General features: G+C 34.9%; 1 protein-coding gene across 1 annotated transcript in view; it reads right to left on the reverse strand.

The window, feature by feature from the left end:
- Positions 1–21,849, reverse strand: part of hacd1 (3-hydroxyacyl-CoA dehydratase 1) — a 55,688-nt gene extending 33,839 nt beyond the window's left edge. The window contains exons 1-5 of the mRNA XM_052560468.1: positions 21,666–21,849; positions 20,715–20,832; positions 6,702–6,720; positions 6,527–6,615; positions 6,288–6,409 (exon numbers count right to left, since the gene is read on the reverse strand). Coding sequence (XP_052416428.1) covers positions 6,288–6,409; positions 6,527–6,615; positions 6,702–6,720; positions 20,715–20,832; positions 21,666–21,784 — 467 coding nt within the window. The 5' untranslated portion in view covers positions 21,785–21,849. The remainder of the gene's footprint in view (positions 1–6,287; positions 6,410–6,526; positions 6,616–6,701; positions 6,721–20,714; positions 20,833–21,665) is intronic.
- Between the last annotated feature and the right edge of the window lie 1,386 nt (positions 21,850–23,235).

Consider the following 23,235-nt stretch of genomic DNA (forward strand, 5'->3'; position numbering starts at 1 on the left):
AACAACACACGCAGATTATACGATTTAATCCATTATTCATCATTACAACAGGAAAATACCATTATAGTCACTTTAGATGCAGAAAAAGCTTTTGACAGAGTCAATTGGAACTTTTTATCCACCGCATTACAAAAATTTGGCTTTGGTGAGTCGTTTATTAATTGGATTAAAATTCTATACACATCACCTTCTGCCACAGTCACAACCAATGGACTAACATCACAAAGCTTCACACTGCACAGGGGGACTAGGCAAGGATGCCCACTCTCTCCTTCTTTATTCACCATCTTCATTGAACCCTTAGCAGCAGCCATCCGTCAGAACTCACTCATCAGAGGAATCCACACACCCCAAACACAACACAAGATTAGTTTATATGCTGATGACATTTTACTCTTTTTGCAAAATCCTCAATCATCTCTGCAAGAAATAACTAAAACCATCTATACTCTACAATATCAGATTATGCAATAAATTGGAATAAATCTTCAATTCTTTCGTTACATCAAACTAAATGGGATGTTGTAGCCCAGGTATCACCCATTCCTCTATGCACCGGCCACATCACTTATTTAGGTGTTAAGGTTTCCTCCAGGCTGTCAGAGCTGACTGGACTCAACTTTACTCCGCTACTGAAAACAATAGAAGACGACCTTCACCGCTGGCACAACTTACCACTCTCCATCCAAGGCAGAATAGCTATAATCAAAATGACAGTACTTCCAAAAATAAACTATTTTTTCTCAATGATCCCAACCCAACCTTCTCTCAATTGGTTCAAATCTTTAAACTCCATCATTACCCGATTCTACTGGAAAAATAAACCACCCCGGATAAAATTAAGCACTTTACAAAAACCCAAATCCTTAGGAGGATTAGAAGCACCGCATTTTTACCATTACTCACTAGCAAACCAACTTCAATACATATATAAATGGACTCACCCCACTCAGTCAGACATGGCTACATGGCTAGACATAGAACAATCACTCTGTGAAAATTTGCATATATCAGACATCCCTTTTTTTAGTCAGTCCATTAAACACCACCCATGTTTCAAATCATTGACAATAGCCTCTGCTCTGACAGCCTGGTGGAAATATCATCGCATCACAAACTCCAATCAGGCCCCATCTGAACTCACCCCACTCTGGAATAACCCTGATTTCACAAGCAACAAAAAAACACTAAATTTTCATAAATGGGCACAAAAGGGCATCTCACATTTAAAGCACATTTTTCAGTCTAACAACTTTGTTTCATTTTCTTAGTCCAGGAGTACGGTATCGGGAGTAATCAATTCTTGTATTATCTGCAACTCAAATCAGCTGTATTATCCAAAATCAACAACAGAACTATCAACACTCATCTTCCTACCGCATTAGCAGATTTAATTAATATATCCTCCCCGAAAAATTTACTTTCCAAAATATACAAAATTATAGCTAATTCAAATAAATCTATAACTTTACCAGCAATCAAATGGAAAGAAGACCTTTTGATTGCTCCTGATACCGACTTCTGGACTCAAATTTGTAAAAATATTTATTCCATGACTAAAAACGCCAACCTTCAGCTCATACAGTATAAGACTCTTCATAGAACACACTACGCTGGGGAAAGGCTGGCTAAAATGGGATTCACATCAGGAATTTGCTCACACTGCTCACAAAGCTGTCCGGATACATATATCCATGCAACATGGCACTGTCCACCCATTAAACACTTTTGGAAAGACGTCACTGAATCCCTGTCCCGCCTCCTGGGCTGCCGCATCCCATTATCCCCCTTACTCTGTTTACTAGGTGATCTATCAACTCTCAGTCAGGAAATAACAAACACAAGGATGCTCCTTGTAGCCTTAGCCATCGCCACTATCTTCTTGAACTGGAAATCCCGAAGCACTATTCACATAACACACTGGAAAAATTTGCTCATAGACTACATCTCCGTAGAATATTTTACACCTCATTACAACTGTGTATCGGGACCTCAACACTCCAGATCAGACCTCATCCAACTATTACAAATCTGACTCATTCCGATTAATTATGTATTCATTTATTATTATACATTTTTTACATAGGTTTTAGTAATATTGTGAGTATTATAGTTATTATTGACATTATGGTTATTAATATTTTAAATATCATAGAAACATTTAACAGTGATGGAATGATGGCGATGTGATGATAATTTGCTTGATATAAGGGTGGTAATGGTATAACGTATATATTAAATGATTAAAATAAATAAATGAATAAATAAATGGATAAAGGAAATGATGATGATAATAATAATATTGATATATAAAATATAAAAATATAACCAAATCAAGTCAACATCTAACACATACCACACATGATTTTAATGCACCAAATGCTGATTTTAATGCACTTCACCTTCTTTTTAATGCACCACCTTAGTTTAGGCATACATACAAATAGTAACTGTAAAAGAAAGAGAGAGAAAAAAAAAAAAGCACACTGACACACACACACAAAAAAAACATAGGAGAGGTGTGGTATGTGGTGGGTGCATGTCGCACGTGTGTGTATTGTTGTTATTATTATTATTATTATTATTATCACTATTATTATCATTATTACCACAATAGTTATTATTGATATCACTGTCGCCATATGATAAAAGTGTTATCATAATCGCCATCCTTAGCATTACTATTATTTTAATTTTTTTTTTTTTTTTTTTTTTTTATTACTATTGTTATTATTATTATTATTATTACCATTGTTGTTGTTATTATATTAATATTGATATAACTATTGCAATTGTACTTTCAATACAAAATGTTATCATCATCGCCATATTTAGTATTACTATTATTACTGTAATTATTGTTGTTATTATTATTATTGTTATTAATAATTTTATCAATATCAACATCACCCTCACCACTAAATATAATTATCATTGTTATTATACATGCTATCACTATTTAAATACTATTTAATAGTTCTAAATATTACTATTATCATTTGTCGTTGCTGTTTTTTGTTTTTGTGTTCTGTTGTTGTGTTATATGTTTACTTTAAAGGCTTAAATATATTTAAAAAATGCACATTTAGGGGGCTCCTCTTTTGGTGAAAATTTTAGACCGCTTTCATCAAAACATTGATTTATTTGACTAATTCCATTGAAAAAGTGAAACTTGTATATTATATTCATTCATTACACACAGACTGATATATTTCAAATGTTTATTTCTTTTAATTTTGAAGATTATTACTGACAACTAAGGAAAATCCCAAATTCAGTATCTCAGAAAATTTGAATATTGTGAAAAGATTCAATATTGAAGACACCTGGTGCCACACTCTAATCAGCTAATACAAACAGAGTGATATATTTCAAATGTTTACTTTTAATTTTGAAGATTATTACTGACAACTAAGGAAAATCCCAAATTCAGTATCTCAGAACATTTGAATATTGTGAAGAGATTCAATATTGAAGACATCTGGTGCCACACTCTAATCAGCTAATAAACTCAAAACACCTGCAAAGGCCTTTAAATGGTGTCAAGCCACTCTTGAACAACAGACAGCATCAGAAGCGTCTAAAGACAAAAAGGACTGGACTGCTGCCGAGTGGTCCAAAGTTATGTTCTCTGATGAAAGTAAACTTTGTATTTCCTTTGGAAATCAGGTCCATGAGTCTGGAGGAAGAGAGGAGATGCACACAATCCATGTTGCTTGAGGTCCAGTGTAAAGTTTCCACAGTCAGTGATGGTTTGGGGTGCCATGTCATCTTCTGGTGTTGGTCCACTGTGTTATCTTAGCTCTGCTGACCAACTTTATGGAGATGCAGATTTCATTTTCCAACAGGACTTGGCACCTGCACACAGAGTCAAAGCTACCAGTACCTGGTTTAAGGACCATGGTATCCCTGTTCTTAATTGGCCAGCAAACTCATCTGACCTTAACCCCATAGAAAATCTGTGGGGTATTGTTAAGAGGAAGATGCGATATACCAGACCCAACAATGCAGAAGAGCTGAAGGCCACTATCAGAGCAACCTGGGCTCTCATAACACCTGAGCAGTGCCACAGACTGATCGACTCCATGCAACGCCTCATTGCAGCAGTAATTCAGGCGAAAAGGAGCCCCAACTAAGTATTGAGTGCTGCACATCCTCATACTTTTATGTTCATGCTTTTCAGTTGACCAAGATTTCTAAAAATCCTTTTTTTTTGTATTGGTCGTAAGTAATATTCTCATTTTCTGATATAATGAATTTGGGATTTTCCTTAGTTGTCAGTTATAATCATCTAAATTAAAAGAAATACACATTTGAAAGATATCAGTCTGTGTGTAATGAATGAATATAATATACAAGTTTCACTTTTAATGGAATTAGTTAAATAAATCAACTTTTTGATGATATTCGAATTATATGACCAGCAAGTAGTAAAATCAGAAGTAGTAAAATCAGAATAAACATTTCCTACTGACATCACATTCAGCAGTGCGGCTCTAACTGTGCAGAAATCTTGGTACTGTGGATGCACTATCGCCATTTATATCAGCTCCTTTAGAAGACAGAAATCTGACCAGACACTCAGACTATGCGTTTTTCACCGCAAAATCCGAAGTACTGGCACAGACTGCACAGGGTACACCGGAAGGATCCACATCCATAGACACTGATAGTTTGCACGTACTTCGTGTACATTACTCACATTTTCCACTAACCTTCAACCACTTCTTCTTGATGAGCGAGCCACATTTCAGACAAGATAGCTCTAGCAGAATGTACCTCAGGTGTTTAGGGAAATTATGGTCACCAGAACCATACTAATATTCCACACAGTTTACTGAGGCTTGAATTTCCAGAAGTGCTGAGAAATCATACCTCAGCACAGATAAAACAGATTTCAAAAACATGGACAGAACCATTATAACAGCACAAATAGTTATAAAGCCAGGAATGCGATGGCTTGCCGTGCAATATGCTGGCACCTTTTTTTAATTTTTAAAATCCCTTCATTATGAATTTATTACTGATAAAACTGAATGCCTTGGTTTTTTCTGTCTACATGGACAGACAATGCATCCTAGAGGCTGTCTGGCTGCAGAAATCTGATTAGTTTCCAGTTTCCAGCTTCCATTAGGCTGGATTTACTCAAGGACATAGCATCAAGAAGACTTTCAATAGTTTCAAAATGACCTCCAATGTTTCCCAGTCGGGTACTAAACAAAATATTTCATTCAAATGTGTTTTTGCTGAAGACAAGGAAAATTTCTGCTGATGCAGTTTGTTTCTTCTTTTTTCTTTTATCACAAAGATGCAAAAAGGTTCTATAAAATTACTCAAAATGTACTGACATACTGTTATGCATGTAAACTATTTATACATTTTTTTATTTTGTAAAAAAAAAAAAAATCTTGTTTGCAAAAGCCGTTTTTTTTTTTTTTTTTTTTTTTTTACATCTCAATCGTTTAACAATTTGATTGACATCAGTGGTTCTAGAGGAAAAGTTATGAATTATATTATGAATATTGTGCATATGTGCAAAAATATGCAAAAAAACTAGGTCTAGTTTGCAAAAGTATGTTTTTCAGAAACTTCAAAATACCTGAATATTTGAGATGTCCATTTTTGTCTGGCATCAGCCACTGATTCCAACAACATAAGACACTTGAGGCTGTGACTAAGTTATGAGTGATTTGGTACTTTTGAACACTGCAGCGCCCAACTGTTACAGCCAACTGGGATTGAACCTTGATCCAGTGGTAGGCAGTTGGAGTACTACCTTCCCTGTACATTTCAAGTCTCTATGACTTATAGTTTGGTCTGCTCAATAAGGTTTTACATGGGGATTGCTGATCTTTGGTCACTCTAACAATTACAGTAGGGTTTTAGTGTTACATGCTTGAACTCCTAAAAAGCATTGCTATGGTCATCACTATCCTCTTGCAATAGGACCAGCTGGATGGCAAAAAAAAAAAAAATATTAGTAACTGGAATCAAATAACAACTATACATTTAGCAATACTAGTACTAATTTTACAGAAAACTGTAAAATTACAATACGGATAATGATTTATGACTGTGTGAATCAGGGATATTATATTGGTGGAAAATCACTGGTCTGTGTTGCGTTTTCAAGTGCAAAGCACTTGTAGAGATGGATTTTGTGTGGAGAAATATACTGTAAAAAAATAAGACATGTTGAAACCACACCATGCAGAGTAAACAAGTGAAACCAAGCCATGCAGTTTTGCTGTTGGGAAATTACATTTAGTGACATGCCACAATTGTACCTGGCCCACTTGATGAAGTATGGCAGATGATTGAGCAAGTTGAAAGTGTAGAAAGAGTAGCGAGTGATCTCTGTAATCGTCCAAACTACTACGAACAATATCACACTCTCCTCATTCTGAATCTTAGCGTATGTTTAAAATAAAAGAAAAAAAATAGTAAAATGTAAAAGCCAATTTAGAGATTGTACACAGGTTAACAGTGAATAGTTTCCATAATTCACACTGACATGCACACTTACCTGTCTGATGCTGTTTGTAACAAACCAAACCATGAATATCCGAGAACATACTTGGACACCAGTCACAATTACAGATGTCCGCACAATTCCTTTAGCAAACCAAAATATTACATAAAAATAGCTCTATATATATGGAATTAAATTATTATATAACATTTTAAAATGCAGTACATACCAATAGCACAGTGTCCAACCTGAAATAAAAACAGAAGTAATGAGCTAAGGAAATTTTTTTTTTATAAAAAGAATGAGCACAAGAAATTAAGACAGATTCAGAACACAGATGCAAGCATGCTAGAAGACAAACAGAAATTCTTCAATGAACTCATTTTGATGTGGCATGCCATTCTGCCCAGTCCCATAAGTTAATAAATATCATTGATAACATTTAAGTCACCATATTTTAGCCAAGTTGTGCGTAATTTTCCTTATAATATTGCCTTTGGGTGACAGTTCCTCATTTTTTACAAAGTATTATTCTGAGTACAAAAATGGAGTCCATACTATTGTACACCACGAGCATGTAATATTGAATGTGCGGCTCAAATATGACATTACACAGCCGCCACATGACCGACATTCAATGATGAAATATGGTTGAAATAAGGTCTTTTGTTTTAATGTTGAAACAACATTTATACAGTATTTAAAGCTGAATGATTGAAAAACAGTCGGCACATGACCAACCTTCAAATGTTGAAATATGGTTCAAATAAGGTCAGTTGTTATTTTAACATTGAAACATCGTTAATACAACGTTTCATTTTGAACGGTTGGAAAACAGCCGGCACATGACCTAGACATATGCAAGTATTTGGTAATGCGATATATCACGGTAATGAATATGCACAACATTGTTATCTTGGGTACATCTAAATAAAGTGAATAATTATATATTACAAATTATTCCGAATTTGGAATGCAAATTAAGAAGACGTTTTCCATCAACTGGTCAAAATGCACAACATCACTGTATGCTGCTCGAAAGACGCATGTGTGCTCTGATGTAAACAAGCACGCATGAGAAGCACCTGGGGGACCACGTGAGAGACTACTAAATGAAAACACATTCATTCTCTGACAACAGATGGCTCTGCAGAAAATGCGGCCCTTTCCCTGGAAACCCCATAAATAAAGCAGCTGCTCTACTTTCTAAAACATATTTAAATAATTTTAAATAGTCATTCAGATTTGTGTATTCACTATGATTTTCATCAAAGTGCCAAATACTTAAGTATTTAGAATTAATAGGCTATTTATTTTCAACCTTTTTTTTTTTTTTTTTTCATTTTAATCGGGACTACAACATGCCCCTAGATATTGTTTGAAAGTGTTTTGATTTTTTTATTGTTCATTCACACTTTACATTAGGGCTTCATTAGTAAACATTAGTTAATTCACTGGTTAACATAAATTGCCAATGAAAAATTCTTCTGAACATTAATTAAGTTCAATTCATTTTCAAATCATCATATCGTCAGCCCGTGAGATTGACAATACATGATATTATCTTACATTGGTGGGGCAAGAGTGAGACTCTTTGTTTTTGTCATAGAATAACTATTTGGTGTTTTAAACTGTACAGGTGCCCGAGAGAGAGCCTACTAATCACCAATAATCGAAAAAATATACTTTCAAACAAACTTATAAACTAACGTTAAATATAAAAATACTGTATTTAAAACAGCTAGTTCACATATAGTTGGACGCAACTGTCATATCGCGCATCCTGTCACAAATTTGCTGCATCTGCGCACAAAAGTTATCAGTATAAATGCAGGGTTTTTCCTACAATTAAAATTTTTTGGCGGCCACCAAAACGATTTTTTTGTCCCGCCAAAGCCATATTTGATCTGTAATTGGGTTTTGTGAGTGAAGCAGGCTACTGACGGAGTGACAGAGAAAACGAGCACAGCGCCCCACCCACTCTCCGTCTTAAGTTCTGTCTATGCTCTCTCTCCCTCGCATCAAAATCAACTCATCTGGAAGACCGAACACATGTTTCATGTGGTGCATTCGGAGAATATTTTGGCTGAATTACCGAGAAGGGTCTGTCTGCAGACTGCAAGACGGGGGCGTAACTTGAAGTGGGCGTAACTTGAAGTAGGAGGCGTAACTTGAAGTTGTTCAAATCACACAGAACCACGCGAGTTCTCAAAACAAGATTTTGTCGGGATGCGTTCGAAACCGCATACCCTTTAATTAGGCATTTTTGTCAATAAGAACTAACTTAACGTGCGCTAAAAGAGTACATACTCTACAGCCTAAATGCATATGTATGAAGTATGAATGCAATTTGTATATCATCATCCGCTATGTTGATCATGTGACCTACAAAGTTAAAACGAGCACAAAAACTTAAAAGATATAAGTGACAGGTATAATTAATGTATTTGTAAGTATCTTGATAAGGAAGAACATTGCCCATGTTGTAGTCTTGTTGCAGAAACGGCTACCTTTTTATTTTGTGATTGTAGTATAGCCAATACTGTTGATTTTAATTTTTTATAACTAATCACTAATGTGATCAAATGTTATCCTTAAAGCATTTTTTTTATTATTAGAAAACCCAAAACTGTTATCTCTTGAATATTTTTTTCAATTATTTTACATGAAAAATGTTTTTTTTTTTTGTATAGTATCTCATACTATGATGAAAACATGATTTTTATTTTATTTACTGTTTTATGGCATTATGATTGTTTATTGTTAGATACAACCGTTTTACCATGATCTTTTATGTAATAATTTGGCATTAATAATAAAAAAGAGGGTCAGGTGCACAAACACTTCACAGCAACAAAGGGTACGTCGATCAGCTGCTCGAAGATCTCACCTTTGGAGAAGACTGTTGATTTGATACTCTAAAAATGTAAGTATTACTACTCGAAAATTAACATTACCCCATAATGAATTGCATATTTTGCCCACCCCAACAAGCAATAATAACGATAAATGGCAACCAATAATTTTATAATTTTTTTAAAATTACATTTTGGTAAAAGAAGCAAAATGTATTTTCTTTTGTGACATAGCTATACATGTCTATATACAAGTTAAACAAATGCAGTCGATGTGAATACATCAATTTTCAGTCAAGCAATTAATACATGAATGGATAAAATATTTATATTTAATTTACTGAGAACAAAAAACATGTCTAAATGATTAAAACAATGTATAAAAGTTAGCATCACAATAAATGCATACATGTACAAGTCAACAACACATGAAACAAAGCTTCATTCAAACTTATTGTTCTAACAATCATGTATTTACAGATGGTGAAGCTAACATCCTCCTGCCATCTGAACACAACTGATACAGTTCTGCTGCTGCACTTCACAATCGCATTCTTCTCAATTGAGGAAGACCATGATGTCGGCTCTCTGAACCACACAACCTTGAAGCGAGAGCAGAAGAACACGTGCAGGACAATCTGACTGCTGTGTCTGCTCCAAACAATCGTGTGCCTGCAACCCATGAGCTCGACTACCTGAAAAACATTTACACAGACTTTACAAGTACATGCATTGATTTATTACTTTTGTAGTGGGCTAAACCACTGAAGTGGTTCAAATATATAAATAAATTATACATTTATCCAAAGTGACTTACAGTGCATTCAGACTAATAGTTTTTACCTAACATGTGTCCCCCGGTATTCGAACTGAGGATGAAAACACCACAGCAGCATCTGGTCCTGATGAGACAGTAAAGGGCAGGTGGAGTGTGTTATGGAATTTTTTTGTTTTGTTAATTTGGCATTGATTGCATTAATCTTATTTAAGTATCTTTTTTAACATACAATGAATTAGGTAGAATATATAGTCCATAGGGACATGGAGTTATTTATGTAGCTTGTGCATGTTACTGCTTTAGATTGAATGACAACATTTAAGGGGAAACTGTACAGCAGAGACGGACAGTTTTTGAGAGTAACCAGGCATCTACGATGAGATGTGCATGAGATGTGCATCTGTTATGATGTGATGTGCACTGAGCAACATGATTGGCTCAAAATTCCTAGTCTGTCCTTCAATGTATCTTTTTACATTCTATAAAAAGTGGTCTGTATGTCTGTGTGTTATCTCTTTGCACACAGACTCGGAAGCTGTGTGTAAACCAGATCATTCTCTGCAGAGAATTAAAGCAAAACTCTGTTTGGTTTTTCATTCTCAGTCTCTACAAATTGTTATTGAATTAGAATTTCCACAACAAGTGATGGAGCGTCTCATCTGTGACTCTTGATCATTTCCAGGATGATGCTGTGGTCTTCTCCATCCTCAGTGCACACACCAGTCTACATTTTCATGTCCTACAAAAATACACATACACAATACAAAACGTCATTACATTATTCTTTTTTTATTCAGGTTTTCCCTTTTTTTCACCTTTCCTTGCAGGTCCTGCTCCACCACAAAAGATCTGCAGCAAATGCACAGAAATCAAGAATAAGAAAAGAGGTGTAATAGTTGTTTAAAATTACATTAAAATAAAATACAACTTAAGATTTAAAATGTTTCATTTATTTTTGTAGTGTACTTACACAAATCCTTTAATGGCAGTATCCTTCATCAGTGTCTCTGCAGCAGATAAACACACGTGTCTCATCTGTCCCTGTAACATCCAGACAAGAGTCAGTCTCCTCTGTCATATATCTGTGATATACTGCATTTACATGTTGAGATAATAACTGATGTAAATCACTTTTTATCCAACACAAATGTTCCTTAAATTATCAATATTGCAAATGGACAAATAAAATAGATAACTAATGTTTAGTTACTTTATGTAGATTTGTTTGTTTACATGACTTACACTGATCTAAAGCAGTGTTGACAAAAGTGAATTCTACACATTATCACACACACATCACTCAGACACCTGTTTCATGTCTGTTAGATGTGCTCATCTACAATTCTTATCAAACATTATCCAGTCAGATCATAAACAGACATTTAGTAATAGTCTTCAAGAAGTATATATGGTTTATGTAAATCCACTATTGAGTCGTGTACTTAATGGAGCTCCTCCGTTAGTTATGCATTATAAAACATGTTTACAGCAAAATCACAAATATGCTATATTATGTAGGTCACAGACAGGTTTAGATTAAGCCTGTGAAACCGGAGGATAGCGTCTTTAGACCTTTTGGTTATAGGTTGCTTACTTTAGGCCTTAGTTTTAATAAATTATTAACTCCAAAAACAATACCACTTTATGAAAATGACTTATACACTTCAATTTAAATAATTATTTCGGGAAAAAAAATATTCTCACCATTGTCTCTCACAGCAAGCTGTCATATTCGTCTTCTTTCCAGTTTAACGGCGGTTGACATCCAGCTTGTTGGTGCATTACCACCCTCTTCTGTTCCGGTGTGGATCAGATAATACGTTTTCCTACTAAAACGTACAAATCTCTCACATTGTCCCCTAACATTAATATCTACACACACATAAAAACCTAAAAACCCTGCCTCCCTTAAAACGTAATCAATATTCTGTGCCCTAATTAAAGCCGCCATATTGACAACAACTTATCGTTTTGAGATCTCGCGTGGTTCTGTGTGATTTGGACAACTTCAAGTTACGCCTCCTACTTCAAGTTACGCCCACTTCAAGTTACGCCCCCGTCTTGCAGTCTGCAGATGTACACGCTTGGAATTACTGCTGGGTGAGAATTGCAGTCAAAACAAAATTTGCCTTATCTTTTCTTACAACTTGTGACAAGCATTTCACACATGCAGCTGACATAACTTTAAATAAACGCAAAACAAATTAACTATATTTTATATATATATATATATATATATATATATATAGTTAATTTTTTTTGCGTTTATTTAGATATATATATATATATATATATATATACAGTTATGAAGTTTTTTGTATGTGTTGAATTTCCTAACAGCCAGGATTCCCACACAACATGTCCGCTAAAGTCCGATTCATGACCTAATAACTCCTTTGAGGCGATTCATTATAATGAATGGTTAAAGCCGGAGTCACCAGCCCGTCGAACGCGGTCGACAAGTCGATCTTGGAAGCATTTTAAGTCGCCTGGCACCGCAGCAAGAGCCTCTGCTGACTGTGCGCGCACCTCCCAAAACAGACAAGACATTTATGCTTGACGCAACTGTTTAGACTGAAAACCAGACCATACAACTGATTTAGAAGCGGGTGCCAGTGTGACGAGATGTACTAATATCCGTCTGCTCGGGCATGATTGTTTTAGGCCTGTAATTGATTGATTATTGAGGTAATAGGGGTGGCACCGTTCGCTGAAAAAAAAAAATGTTCGGTTCAACCACACACGGTTCGGCACGCGCTTCAACTTAAATCTGACAAAGCATCTGTAATATCCTCTGTAATATTGCTTGTTATAAATGGCACGTAAAAATCAGTTTCAGGGTTCAGCTAATAAATGTTTATGTTGATGCATGTGCATTCTGGCTTCGAAGACATTACAAAAACAAATCATTCACTCTTGTTCAACGCGAATGCTGTATATGAGCAGTAATTTATTCCGTCATCTGGGTGCTGATATCTGTGTTTAAACTAAACTCATTTAAGCTTTGTTAGTTAAAAAATCTCTCTGAAGTATTGTGTTTAAATGGACAAATTCACACAAAAATCATGTCAAAATGCCTGTTTTAAGTATCCTACAGCAGACATAGCCGGCTGAACGTAGGCCACTGTATCAGTGCATTCTCTTAAAGTGACAGTCTTTATATTAATCGAACAACAACAACAAAGAAATCGCTCCCTGCTCCTGATTAAAAAGCTAAGTTTAATAAAGAACAATCTTTAATTTATAATCAATTTTACATTTGATTACATTATTCATTTTCTGTAGCTAAAAATTAATGTAGGTCTGTAACTTGTGTGAACATATTTTTGAAGAATTGAAGGATGACTGTTGTCATAATATTTTGTAAGTTAGTTGCAATAACCTGAGTATTTCCATTTTGAAGTGTTTGAAATATGTTTTAAAAGGGAAAGTGAAACAGTACATTATTGGCTTAGGCCTGTAATTGACTGATTATTGTGTTTATATACGAGTAATAAGCCTGTGGAAATACTTAATGTTATATTACTGTTGAAAATGTTGAATTATAGTTTGCAGTTTGTATAGTTATATACTATTTGTAGTTAAAAGTTAAAGCAATTGGTCTGCCCGTCAGTGTCTGAATCAGTGTATAACAAATCATTACTTCTTAGAAGAACATACACATCTGTAATGAGAAAGTAAGTGTGCTTACCCCATTTAGCAAGAGTATTTAGTAAAATTTAGCATTAATAAATAGGCCTATGACAATGTGTAGTAAATAACCTATAAAATCAATTAAAGTTAGATTGGAGTGAGATGAAGCTAGATCAAAGCACAAAGCAAGCTGTTGCTAGCTAGCTGCTAATTTTCTTAAATTTTATATGGTAAAAAATTACACTATTACATCTTTTAATACTATGTTTTTAATGCTACTTTTTAATTGATATGATTATACTAAAATAATTATCAAGTCTATCAAGAAAGGATTTTATCTTTCTAAACTATAAAAGCCAGTCGTGGAAAAATCACAGCTTTTTTTGCAAAGAGGGCAAGAAAGGATGACAGTGATAATTTTTTCACTAATAAAGAGGATATGAAAAAAAAATCACAAACTGTTTATTTGTATTTATTTTAAATGTAACATTTATTGTCAATATTGGGATCATGTGGGTACTACGGTACTCTTTGCTGTGTGTGGATGACCATGTCGGTCATCCACCACCGAAGACCAATTCTGACCCAGGAAAAACCCTGAAATGTTATTTTGTGTTTTGATTTCATCCGTGAGGGGCTGCCGCGCTGTTTTGAGTTTATTTTGATTATTAAAATGTGATTTGATTTTCCGCCGGTTCCCGCCTCCTTCTTCTCGATGATTATGAAGTTTTATTTTTACATTTGTGCCGAAAACCGGGAGAAGGAGGGACGCGCTGCTGAAGATCCCTCGCCGTTGTGGTGAATCTGCAGTGTCATCGAGCAGGGGAGGAAGTGTGCCACCATAGACGCTCGAGGCGGTGGGCTGGAGTGAGTTGTCGGGGACAGACAAGCTCGCTGCCGGCCGCCCGCGATGTGGAGGTGCGGCTGCCATCCGTGAGGGAGTGGAGGAGTCGGCACCATTCGCCAGGGGGCTGGAGCCTGCTGCCATCCTGGAAGGAATCCGGAGGAGCAGGGGACGTGGGACTCCTGCCGGCTGCCCAAAATTGGAGGAGCTGTCGCCGTCCACCGGGCGGCAGAGGATTGTTGTGCCGTCCACCGAGGGCCGTCCAGTGCTACCACCAGGTTAGGATATAAAACAGGAGCAATGACAGTGAAGGACGAGAGAGGACCAGGACTGGATTTATTTTGTGTTTTGGTTTTGTTTGCTGTTTTTGTCTTTATTTTATTATTAAAGTGATTTGATTGTCCGCCGGTTCCCGCCTCCTTCTTCCCGCGAAAGAACATTGTTACATTCATATATTTGGAGTAAAGTTGAATTGAACTGATGCATCAGTTATACAACGCTCCAGACCGCGTGTCCCATGACGAGCTCGATGCACCAGAATTGAAACAAGAATGAGATGCATTCTAACATAACTGTGGCATTAAACTCAGTTGGGGCTTGTTTAAAATATTGCACATATATAGGCCATTCAGATTACTTGTTAAAGTGCAATGAAATACCTTCTATCTGCAGACAATGTACGTCTGTTTATGGATGGAGACTTTGTAGTGGTCAAAACTATGTATATGTATCACATTATAGTGCATATCACAATTCTATATAGCATCACATTATAGTGCTGTGTGCATTAAAATAATAACAAGGTGGCAGAGCAAACTTACGTAGTCCTTCTACGTCATCACCACATAGTGAATGTTATAATTAAGTGATCAGTCTTTAAGAGAAGGACTACATGAGAACCTCTATGGATGATAAGTCTGCTCTGCTGACTTGTTATTATTTTGTCTATACTTTATATGTAATGCCAAGAAAGAGTTAATCTTAATCATGAATGAGAAGAGTGCGTTGCCGTGTACCAGCCATTAAATGTGTGGGTCACCAACTCCTCATTTTCTATCTCTTTCATTTCATGGATTTAATGAGTTATCCAAGTCAAGCGTTACAACTTCTTCAGCGACTACAGGCTCTAATCCCCCTTTGCGCGCGAATGTGTGTTTGTGAAATGCAGTGCTGAAGTGAAATAGCTGGGCAGTTTAAGAGCTGAATTATAATAGGCCGCCTAATTAAAAAAATATAATAATATTTATTATTATTATTATTATTTAATACATACATAGGAGAATGAGCCTAATATCGTCTTGACTATCAACAGAGACATCTGCTTACGTCGATATCTTTGACTATCATCGATACACGATACAATCGTCTATTGGCACAACCCTAATTCCAATTTTTAATGAAAGTTGCAACCGTGTTATTTAATGAGCTAACATGAACTAAGACTTGTAATTTTTTTTAACAAAGATGAATAACTTCTGTAGCAAATGTATCTACTGCTCATTGTGAATGTTAATGCATTAACTAAGGTTAGTTATACCTATGGGTCTTTATAGTTTTTATAGTGTACATTTTATAGTGTAGTTTTTATACTTTAATATTGGTAAACCGTTTAACTTTATATATTTTTCTGTATTGCTTTATTTTATTTAAATGTTCCATAATTTTGCTATAAGAAAAACATTATTTAACCTGTTATTAGTGTATTATAACTAGGGGCTGCACGATATTGGGAAAAAATGACATTGCGATATTTTATTTAAATGTTCCATATTTTTGTTATAAGAAAAACGTTATTTAAGCTGTTATACTGTATTATAACTAGGGCTGCACGATATTGGGAAAAAATGACATTGTGATATTTTATTTTTCTGCGATATATATTGCGATATGAAATCTAATCTAATTTTTTCTTACAAACAAAAATGGGGTGAGCAGATTTACATTCTCATTTTAAATGATTTAAACATCGACACCATCGTGTCAATTGATTAATATGCACGAGGGAGAGAGAGCAAGACAGCGCTCGTGTTGTTTGAAGCGCTCTCTCTCTCTCTCTCTCCTTCTGTCTCTCTCTCTCGCATGCTCTCTCTCTCTCTCGCGCGCTCATCACATTCGTCAACGGATAACGGAATAACGGATCAACTACGACAGCCTACATCGCAAATCCTGCGATGTGACTATCATGGATTCGTACATCGCGATATCGATGCTTAAACAACACATTGTGCAGCCCTAATTATAACCATGATAACCGTCAATACCGTGATAATACCATATACCGTAATGAAAGCATTAGCAATTAATCGCAACAGGAAAATCTGATACTGGCTTATCCCTAACATGACCAACCTTCAATGCTGAAATATGGTTGAAATTAGGTCAGTTGTTGTTTCAACATTGAAACAACATTGAAAAATGTTAAATGGTTGAAAAAGGTTAACAAAAACATTTGTAAATCAACATAATATATATTTTTTTAATACAATATTTATGTTGAATCAACTTAATGTCTTCAACAGCATAAAAAATAAATGCCTTTTAAATTATTAATATTAAATTAAGATTATTTTTATTATTTTAATAGGATTTTACAATATTTTAATTATGATACCTATTCTAAAATGTAAAGGTATATTTTAAATATTATCATAATTAACAACAATATACATTTTGCTGCATCACACTGAAACAATTCCTATGGGTTGTTTTACTTTATTGCTTTGATTGTGATTGGTTAATCTCGCTGTCATCTAAGAAACTGGACAATGCAACTAAATTTGAAAATATGATCGCTATTATTGTCTCTCTGTGAGTGAGGCGGTTGCCTGTGAGCAGCTGCTCATAGTAACTGTTTGGTCAGTCCTGAATGATTTAATATTTGCCTTTTATTTTTTTTAATATTTTTTTTTAGCGAATTTGAGTCGTGACATGTCAATGGAGAACAAAAACTGTAATGTGAACACAAGAAGGGTCAGGTGTGTCTTGCCCTGCAAACATACTGGCAAAATGAGGTAAGAAAATAGCTATCTTTATTATCTTTCCAAAATAGTAAAGTATAACGTTTCCAGAGTTTACGAAAGGACATGTAACCTGCAGAAGATAAATACCTGTGTGTGTATTTTTGTATTACGTTATCACAGATACTCAAGTTAAATGCTCATCTGGTGTTGTTGTGTTGCTGGTAAGTGTTTTGTTAATGTCTGTCTTTTAGAATTTTTTCCAAATTTTCCTGATATGAATCCCATGCATTAGGTGTGTTATATATGTTCAATTTTTTTTGTTTGTTTAATAGATAAAACTCTTTCGTGTTTTCTGAAATATATAATTGCAAATGTCAGTACAATTTAAATCAGTGGTTCTCAAAGTGTCAGGCTCCCTCTAGTGGTTACACAGAGGAATCAGTAAAATAAATATAAATTAATGTTAATACATTTTTATTTAATCTGGGTAAGGATTTTTTTTTTTTTTTTACATTAACATTTACGTACAGTACAGTTATATAACTTTTGTTACAACAAATTTTAATTTAATCTTTAAGTATTTCATTTACCTGTATATAATCCCAGTGCAGTGTTAATGTTCAAACTTTGAATTTACAATGTTGAAGTGTCTGACAACTATGAATATTCTTATTAGGAATAAAACTGCCTCATTTTTTAACTGTGCAGAGCTGTAGCTGAATAGTTAGGCCTACTACGCTGCTGAAATGTAATGTTGGTCATTATGGTGGTACTTAGAGAGCCAAATATTTTCTGAAGTGGTACTTTGTGTAAAAATTTTGAGAACCACTGGTTTAAAGAAATGGTATAAAATGAAATCCTGCTTTTTAAGTACTTTTCAGTAAACCTTTTCTTCTTTCCCCTTGTAGAGTCATCAAGGATCCAGTTTATTTTGGGCAAATTGGTAAGAAATTGTTCATCTGCTACATTGCACTGTCAATTCTGTAAATTATTCACTGACCTTTTGTGATAGGTTGTGATTTTACTTAGTTTAATAAAAATTTACTTAATTTGATCCCTCGTTAGAAAATGTTTCCCCCCTCAGGGGGCCCCCGGAATTGTCCTAACCTTCCCTCCTGTTACAGGTTCGATTCTTGAACTGTTCAACACATTTTCACTGCACAAATGTACAAATCTCTAGTAATGAGACACATTAGTAAAACATGTTTTTTACAGAAACTATAGTCTTCCACCAAAATAAAAGATAAAAGTACAAGAGTTTCTCTTGCAAGTGCAGCACAAAATATGTATATTATTTTACAAAAACCTTTAAAAATGATTGTATTTTAATTGTTCTTCTAAAGGTTTTTAACAATACATCCATGCACAAACACTGCAAGCTAAAGTTTGGGGTTATTTTCATCTGTTTTATACAGTATGTTTCCAAAATAAAACTACTGTTATACCATTTTGAGCATGTGATAGTTTATTGAAGTTGATTGTAAAGCTATTGCTGCCAGTCATTTGATTTTTAACCTTTATAATGTACAGTGTTGATCTAAATGCAAACTAGGTTCTAAATAAACATACAGTTGTATATTCACCCATGTTGAAAGGTACGATGGTGAAACAACATTGTGTTATCAACGTTGATTCACTTTGCAAAATCAACACCTAATTCACTGTTAATCCAACATCTACAAACGGAGCATAATTCACCCCTGATGAAGGTAAGATAATGAAACAATATCGCAAATTCAATGGTGAAACAACAACACAATTTCAACAGTGAATCAATGTCACAATTGATCCAAATTTGCAAAATCGAAAGGTAATTCAGCGTTGATTCAACCATGGTACCGAGGTTGTTTCAATTTTGAAATGCCAGCTGGGTATGCTATGGAATTATTCTTACTCTTTATTCCATAGGTTCAGAGCACAGAACAGTACAACAGGAAGTAAACAACAGTCTGTCTTCTATATCTACTTCTATATATGCCTAGGCTGACTCAGAGGTAAGGTTACAAAACTTGAATGACAAGCACCATCTAATGGTCACACTTAACATACCACTTGCATTCAATGCAGTGAACTAGTGGCACTGCACAAACCACTGGATAGGCAATACACTTGTCCAACAATTTACAGTGAGTTGAGTGTTCATACACATAACTTACTTTATTTAAAACATCCACAGAGCTCATAATGAATGGTGAATACCATTCAAAGGTAAGCATTACTATGCACAGCTCTCTTTAAATGGCAGAGGACTTAAAGTTAACATTCTGAAAGGTGCATGTCATTACTGTCTCAAATATGGCTATTTGCAATATCACACACAAAATCAAATGCTACTGCACCTTTTTTGAATAAATTAAGTAATAAAAAAAAAAAAAAAAACTAATAATTTGCTTGCTTGCTTTTTTGTAAATTGAGGACCCACATATACGTGTGTAGCTGTTTAGATGTAGCAAAATGCATAAATTAAAAAAGAAAAAAAAATCTAATATCTGTGTCACATTTATTTTTGAATGTATCTGTGTCTTTTGTCGGGGGGCTAAAACACAATAATTCTCATTGGGTTTAAAGCCCAGGTTAAGATTTTCTTTTAATAATATATATATATATATATATATATATATATATATATATATATATATATATATATATATATATATTTTTTTTTTTTTTTTTTTTTTTTTTTTTTCAAAATGAATGATGAGGATGTACCACTCATGATTATGTGATCGTAAATGCCAAAGTCCACTTGTGTGAGGAGTTTTTTTTTTTTTTTTTTTTTAGTATTATCACTTTCTTGTAAGTGTGCAAAAATGCAGTTTGAAATTAACATTTAAAAAAAAAAATTATCTGCAGATTGAGGAACTCCAACATTTCAAAAATATTAAAATAACATTATAACGAAATAAAATAATATAATGTTCTCCCAATGATTAACCCACAGGATAAGGGACAAGCCAAAAAGTTTGAGAAAGACCATATGATTGTTTTTTTTAATTCAGGAATTAATCCCACATTATTACCTGAGAGTAACTCATTCAACAACTATAGATACAAAGAGTTAAAAAAATCATAGAAGAAGGTTTTTGTTTTCCTTCAAGGTGGTGTCAAAAATTAGGGTAAAAAAAAAGTGCATGTTTATATCACAATGGGGGTTAAAGGCAGCTGATCTTACCTCTAGCAGTGCAAATGTCTGGAAGAATTTAAGTGTCCTGGCAATATTTCTGTACAAGCCTTTATGGGTGCCTTTCTGGAGGTAATACCGGACCATGGCAACAGCCAATACAAGCCACCTGCAATAAAAGACAATACAAATAAAAATAAATTAATTAATAAAAACTAATAAAAACACCAACAATAATTAAAAAGCATATAATGTAAGGTTGTGCTTTTCACCTTATTTCCAAGTTAAGATACAGTTCATACACATTATAAAGTAGTTAGTCACTTAAAAGTATTAAAGTCATTGCACATAAAAAATAAAAAATAAATAAAAAATCAAAGCGAGGTTGCGATTCTGAACATTTTAAATGCATTAACTGTAAAAGTAAAATTCACATACTACGGTTAATATAAAGAGTAGCCTACTTAACATGTTTTGGGACATTGGTCAACACTTCTTTTTCACAAAAATATACCCTTTTAAGTCCACACCCGTTTAGAGCACGTAAGTTATGTTGAATTGAAAAACGGGTTCACTCCGCTTTCATTACAATTATCCCGTCTTTTACTTTTCCTAGCTGCATTTTGTCTGTCGAGCATTTCGCCATGCCGGGCCAGAGTTTCAGTGTCAGCGCTAAACATATCACTGCGACAGTTGAGGAGAAGGGGACGACACGTGCAGTACAGTCAACCGTATTAGGAAAAGCTGAGCATGCTTCGGTAGCTGTTAAGAATATTCCTGTTACTCTGTAACAGCTGACCCTTTATAAATCAAAACTAACAATTATGTACGCGCACTGTGAGTGTTTAGCGCAAGAGACTATCGTGGACGCTTTTAAAGTTAACTTTGGTAACTTAACAATCGAATGATTTACAATGGTCACACTATAAACAGACACACGGCTGCATTCAGCAAGTGAATTAAATAAAAGCAGTTCAGACTTAAACTTTAACCAGCAAGTACCCGGCTGTCATGGCGATATTGTAGAACGTGAGCCATGCCGTTGCGATGGCGCCTTTCGTCCGCTTCTTGTTGTTGGTTTCTTTCTCCTCAACTGTTCCGTCCTCCTCGCCAGACGCCATGGTACCGGGTACAGACTGCGAAAGTCACAAAAACGTTGCGCCAGCACAGCTGTCGGCGGGGGCTGGTCATCCTTCCACGGGACCCTTTTTGGAGGCTTCATTGGCTACTTCATGAGTGTCAACGGAGGAAAACAACTCGCTTGACAGATCATGAACATCGGTCAAATACACCTCCAAAATGTCATAAGGATTAATTTAATCATAATTAACTAGAATAAAATAACATATAAAATTAAATAAAAATAAAATAAACAAATACATGCATGCATACTATGTCACAAGGTGGATGTTTTATATGATGTATTTGCAGTGATGGAAACTTAACCAAGGTAAGTAACACCCTGTGATAAAACTGTTATGTTGCAATAAATGAGTGTCTTATTATGTTGTGCACTCTCTCAAAACTTTTCGTGTTTTTATTGCTCCTTAAATCGATGTCGGATTGTTAGCAGAGGACTTGCTAACATGAATAAGATCATTAATTGTTCAGATAGCACTTCAGTAAGTTGGCTTTCTCAAACCAACTTAAGTTTAAATAGGATAACTTGTGAAATGCTATTTCATGCATACTGAGTTTTTTACACTGTTAAAGAGTTGGATTCCCATGCTAAACATGGACAAAGTTTCAAAAATTAAGTTGTACGTTTGAAGGAGTATTTTTGGAACAAAAATTTGTCACAAGTTTCGGAAAGTTTTTTTCGAGTATGGCTCTGTGTGACGTTAGATGGAGCGGATTTTCTTAATATGGGTCCTAAGGGCACTTATGCCGGAAGAGCGCGCGCTCCCGTATAGCAGAGCACTGAGAGCACAGACATTCACTGATCAGAGCGAGAGCATCGCGAAATGTCACAAAAGAAGTGTGTTTTTGGTTGCCAGGGCAAGACAACCCTGCACAGATTACCAAAAAAAAAAAAAAAAACAGCATTAAGGGACCAGTGGATGGAGTTTATTTTTACAGAGCATCAACGGAGTTGTGCAAGTGTTTTTGTTTGTTCCCTGCATTTCGAAGATGCATGTTTTACAAACAAGGCCCAGTTTGACGCCGGATTTGCACATCGTTTATTTCTTAAGGATAATGCAGTCCCAACGAAAAAGGGTCACAATTGTGTGTTGGAACCGCATGCGGTGAGTAAAACTGCTTCAAATATCTCTGTGTTGTTAACTTAGCTATCGGCGCGTAATCACATCAAGTAAACAACATGCAATGTTGTCATCAAACTGCACTTTCCACATGTACAGCTTAAAAAAAAAAAAGACAACATAAAGTGGAACTTAGTCATTTTCCAAAACCGCTAAGCAAATATATACAGTTTCAGTACATACCACATAGAGACGTCGTTGCTGATGCTGCTCTTGTTAAATTTCAGCCTCTGGATCTGATTCTGGATCATAAATATACGCTGAATCTGACTGTTAGTCATGGTTTGTTTTGGATGTTTTTTTCCTCACGG

The sequence above is a fragment of the Carassius gibelio genome, chromosome B7 (genome assembly GCF_023724105.1).
Source record: "Carassius gibelio isolate Cgi1373 ecotype wild population from Czech Republic chromosome B7, carGib1.2-hapl.c, whole genome shotgun sequence".
In the NCBI taxonomy this organism is placed as follows: Eukaryota; Metazoa; Chordata; class Actinopteri; order Cypriniformes; family Cyprinidae; genus Carassius; species Carassius gibelio.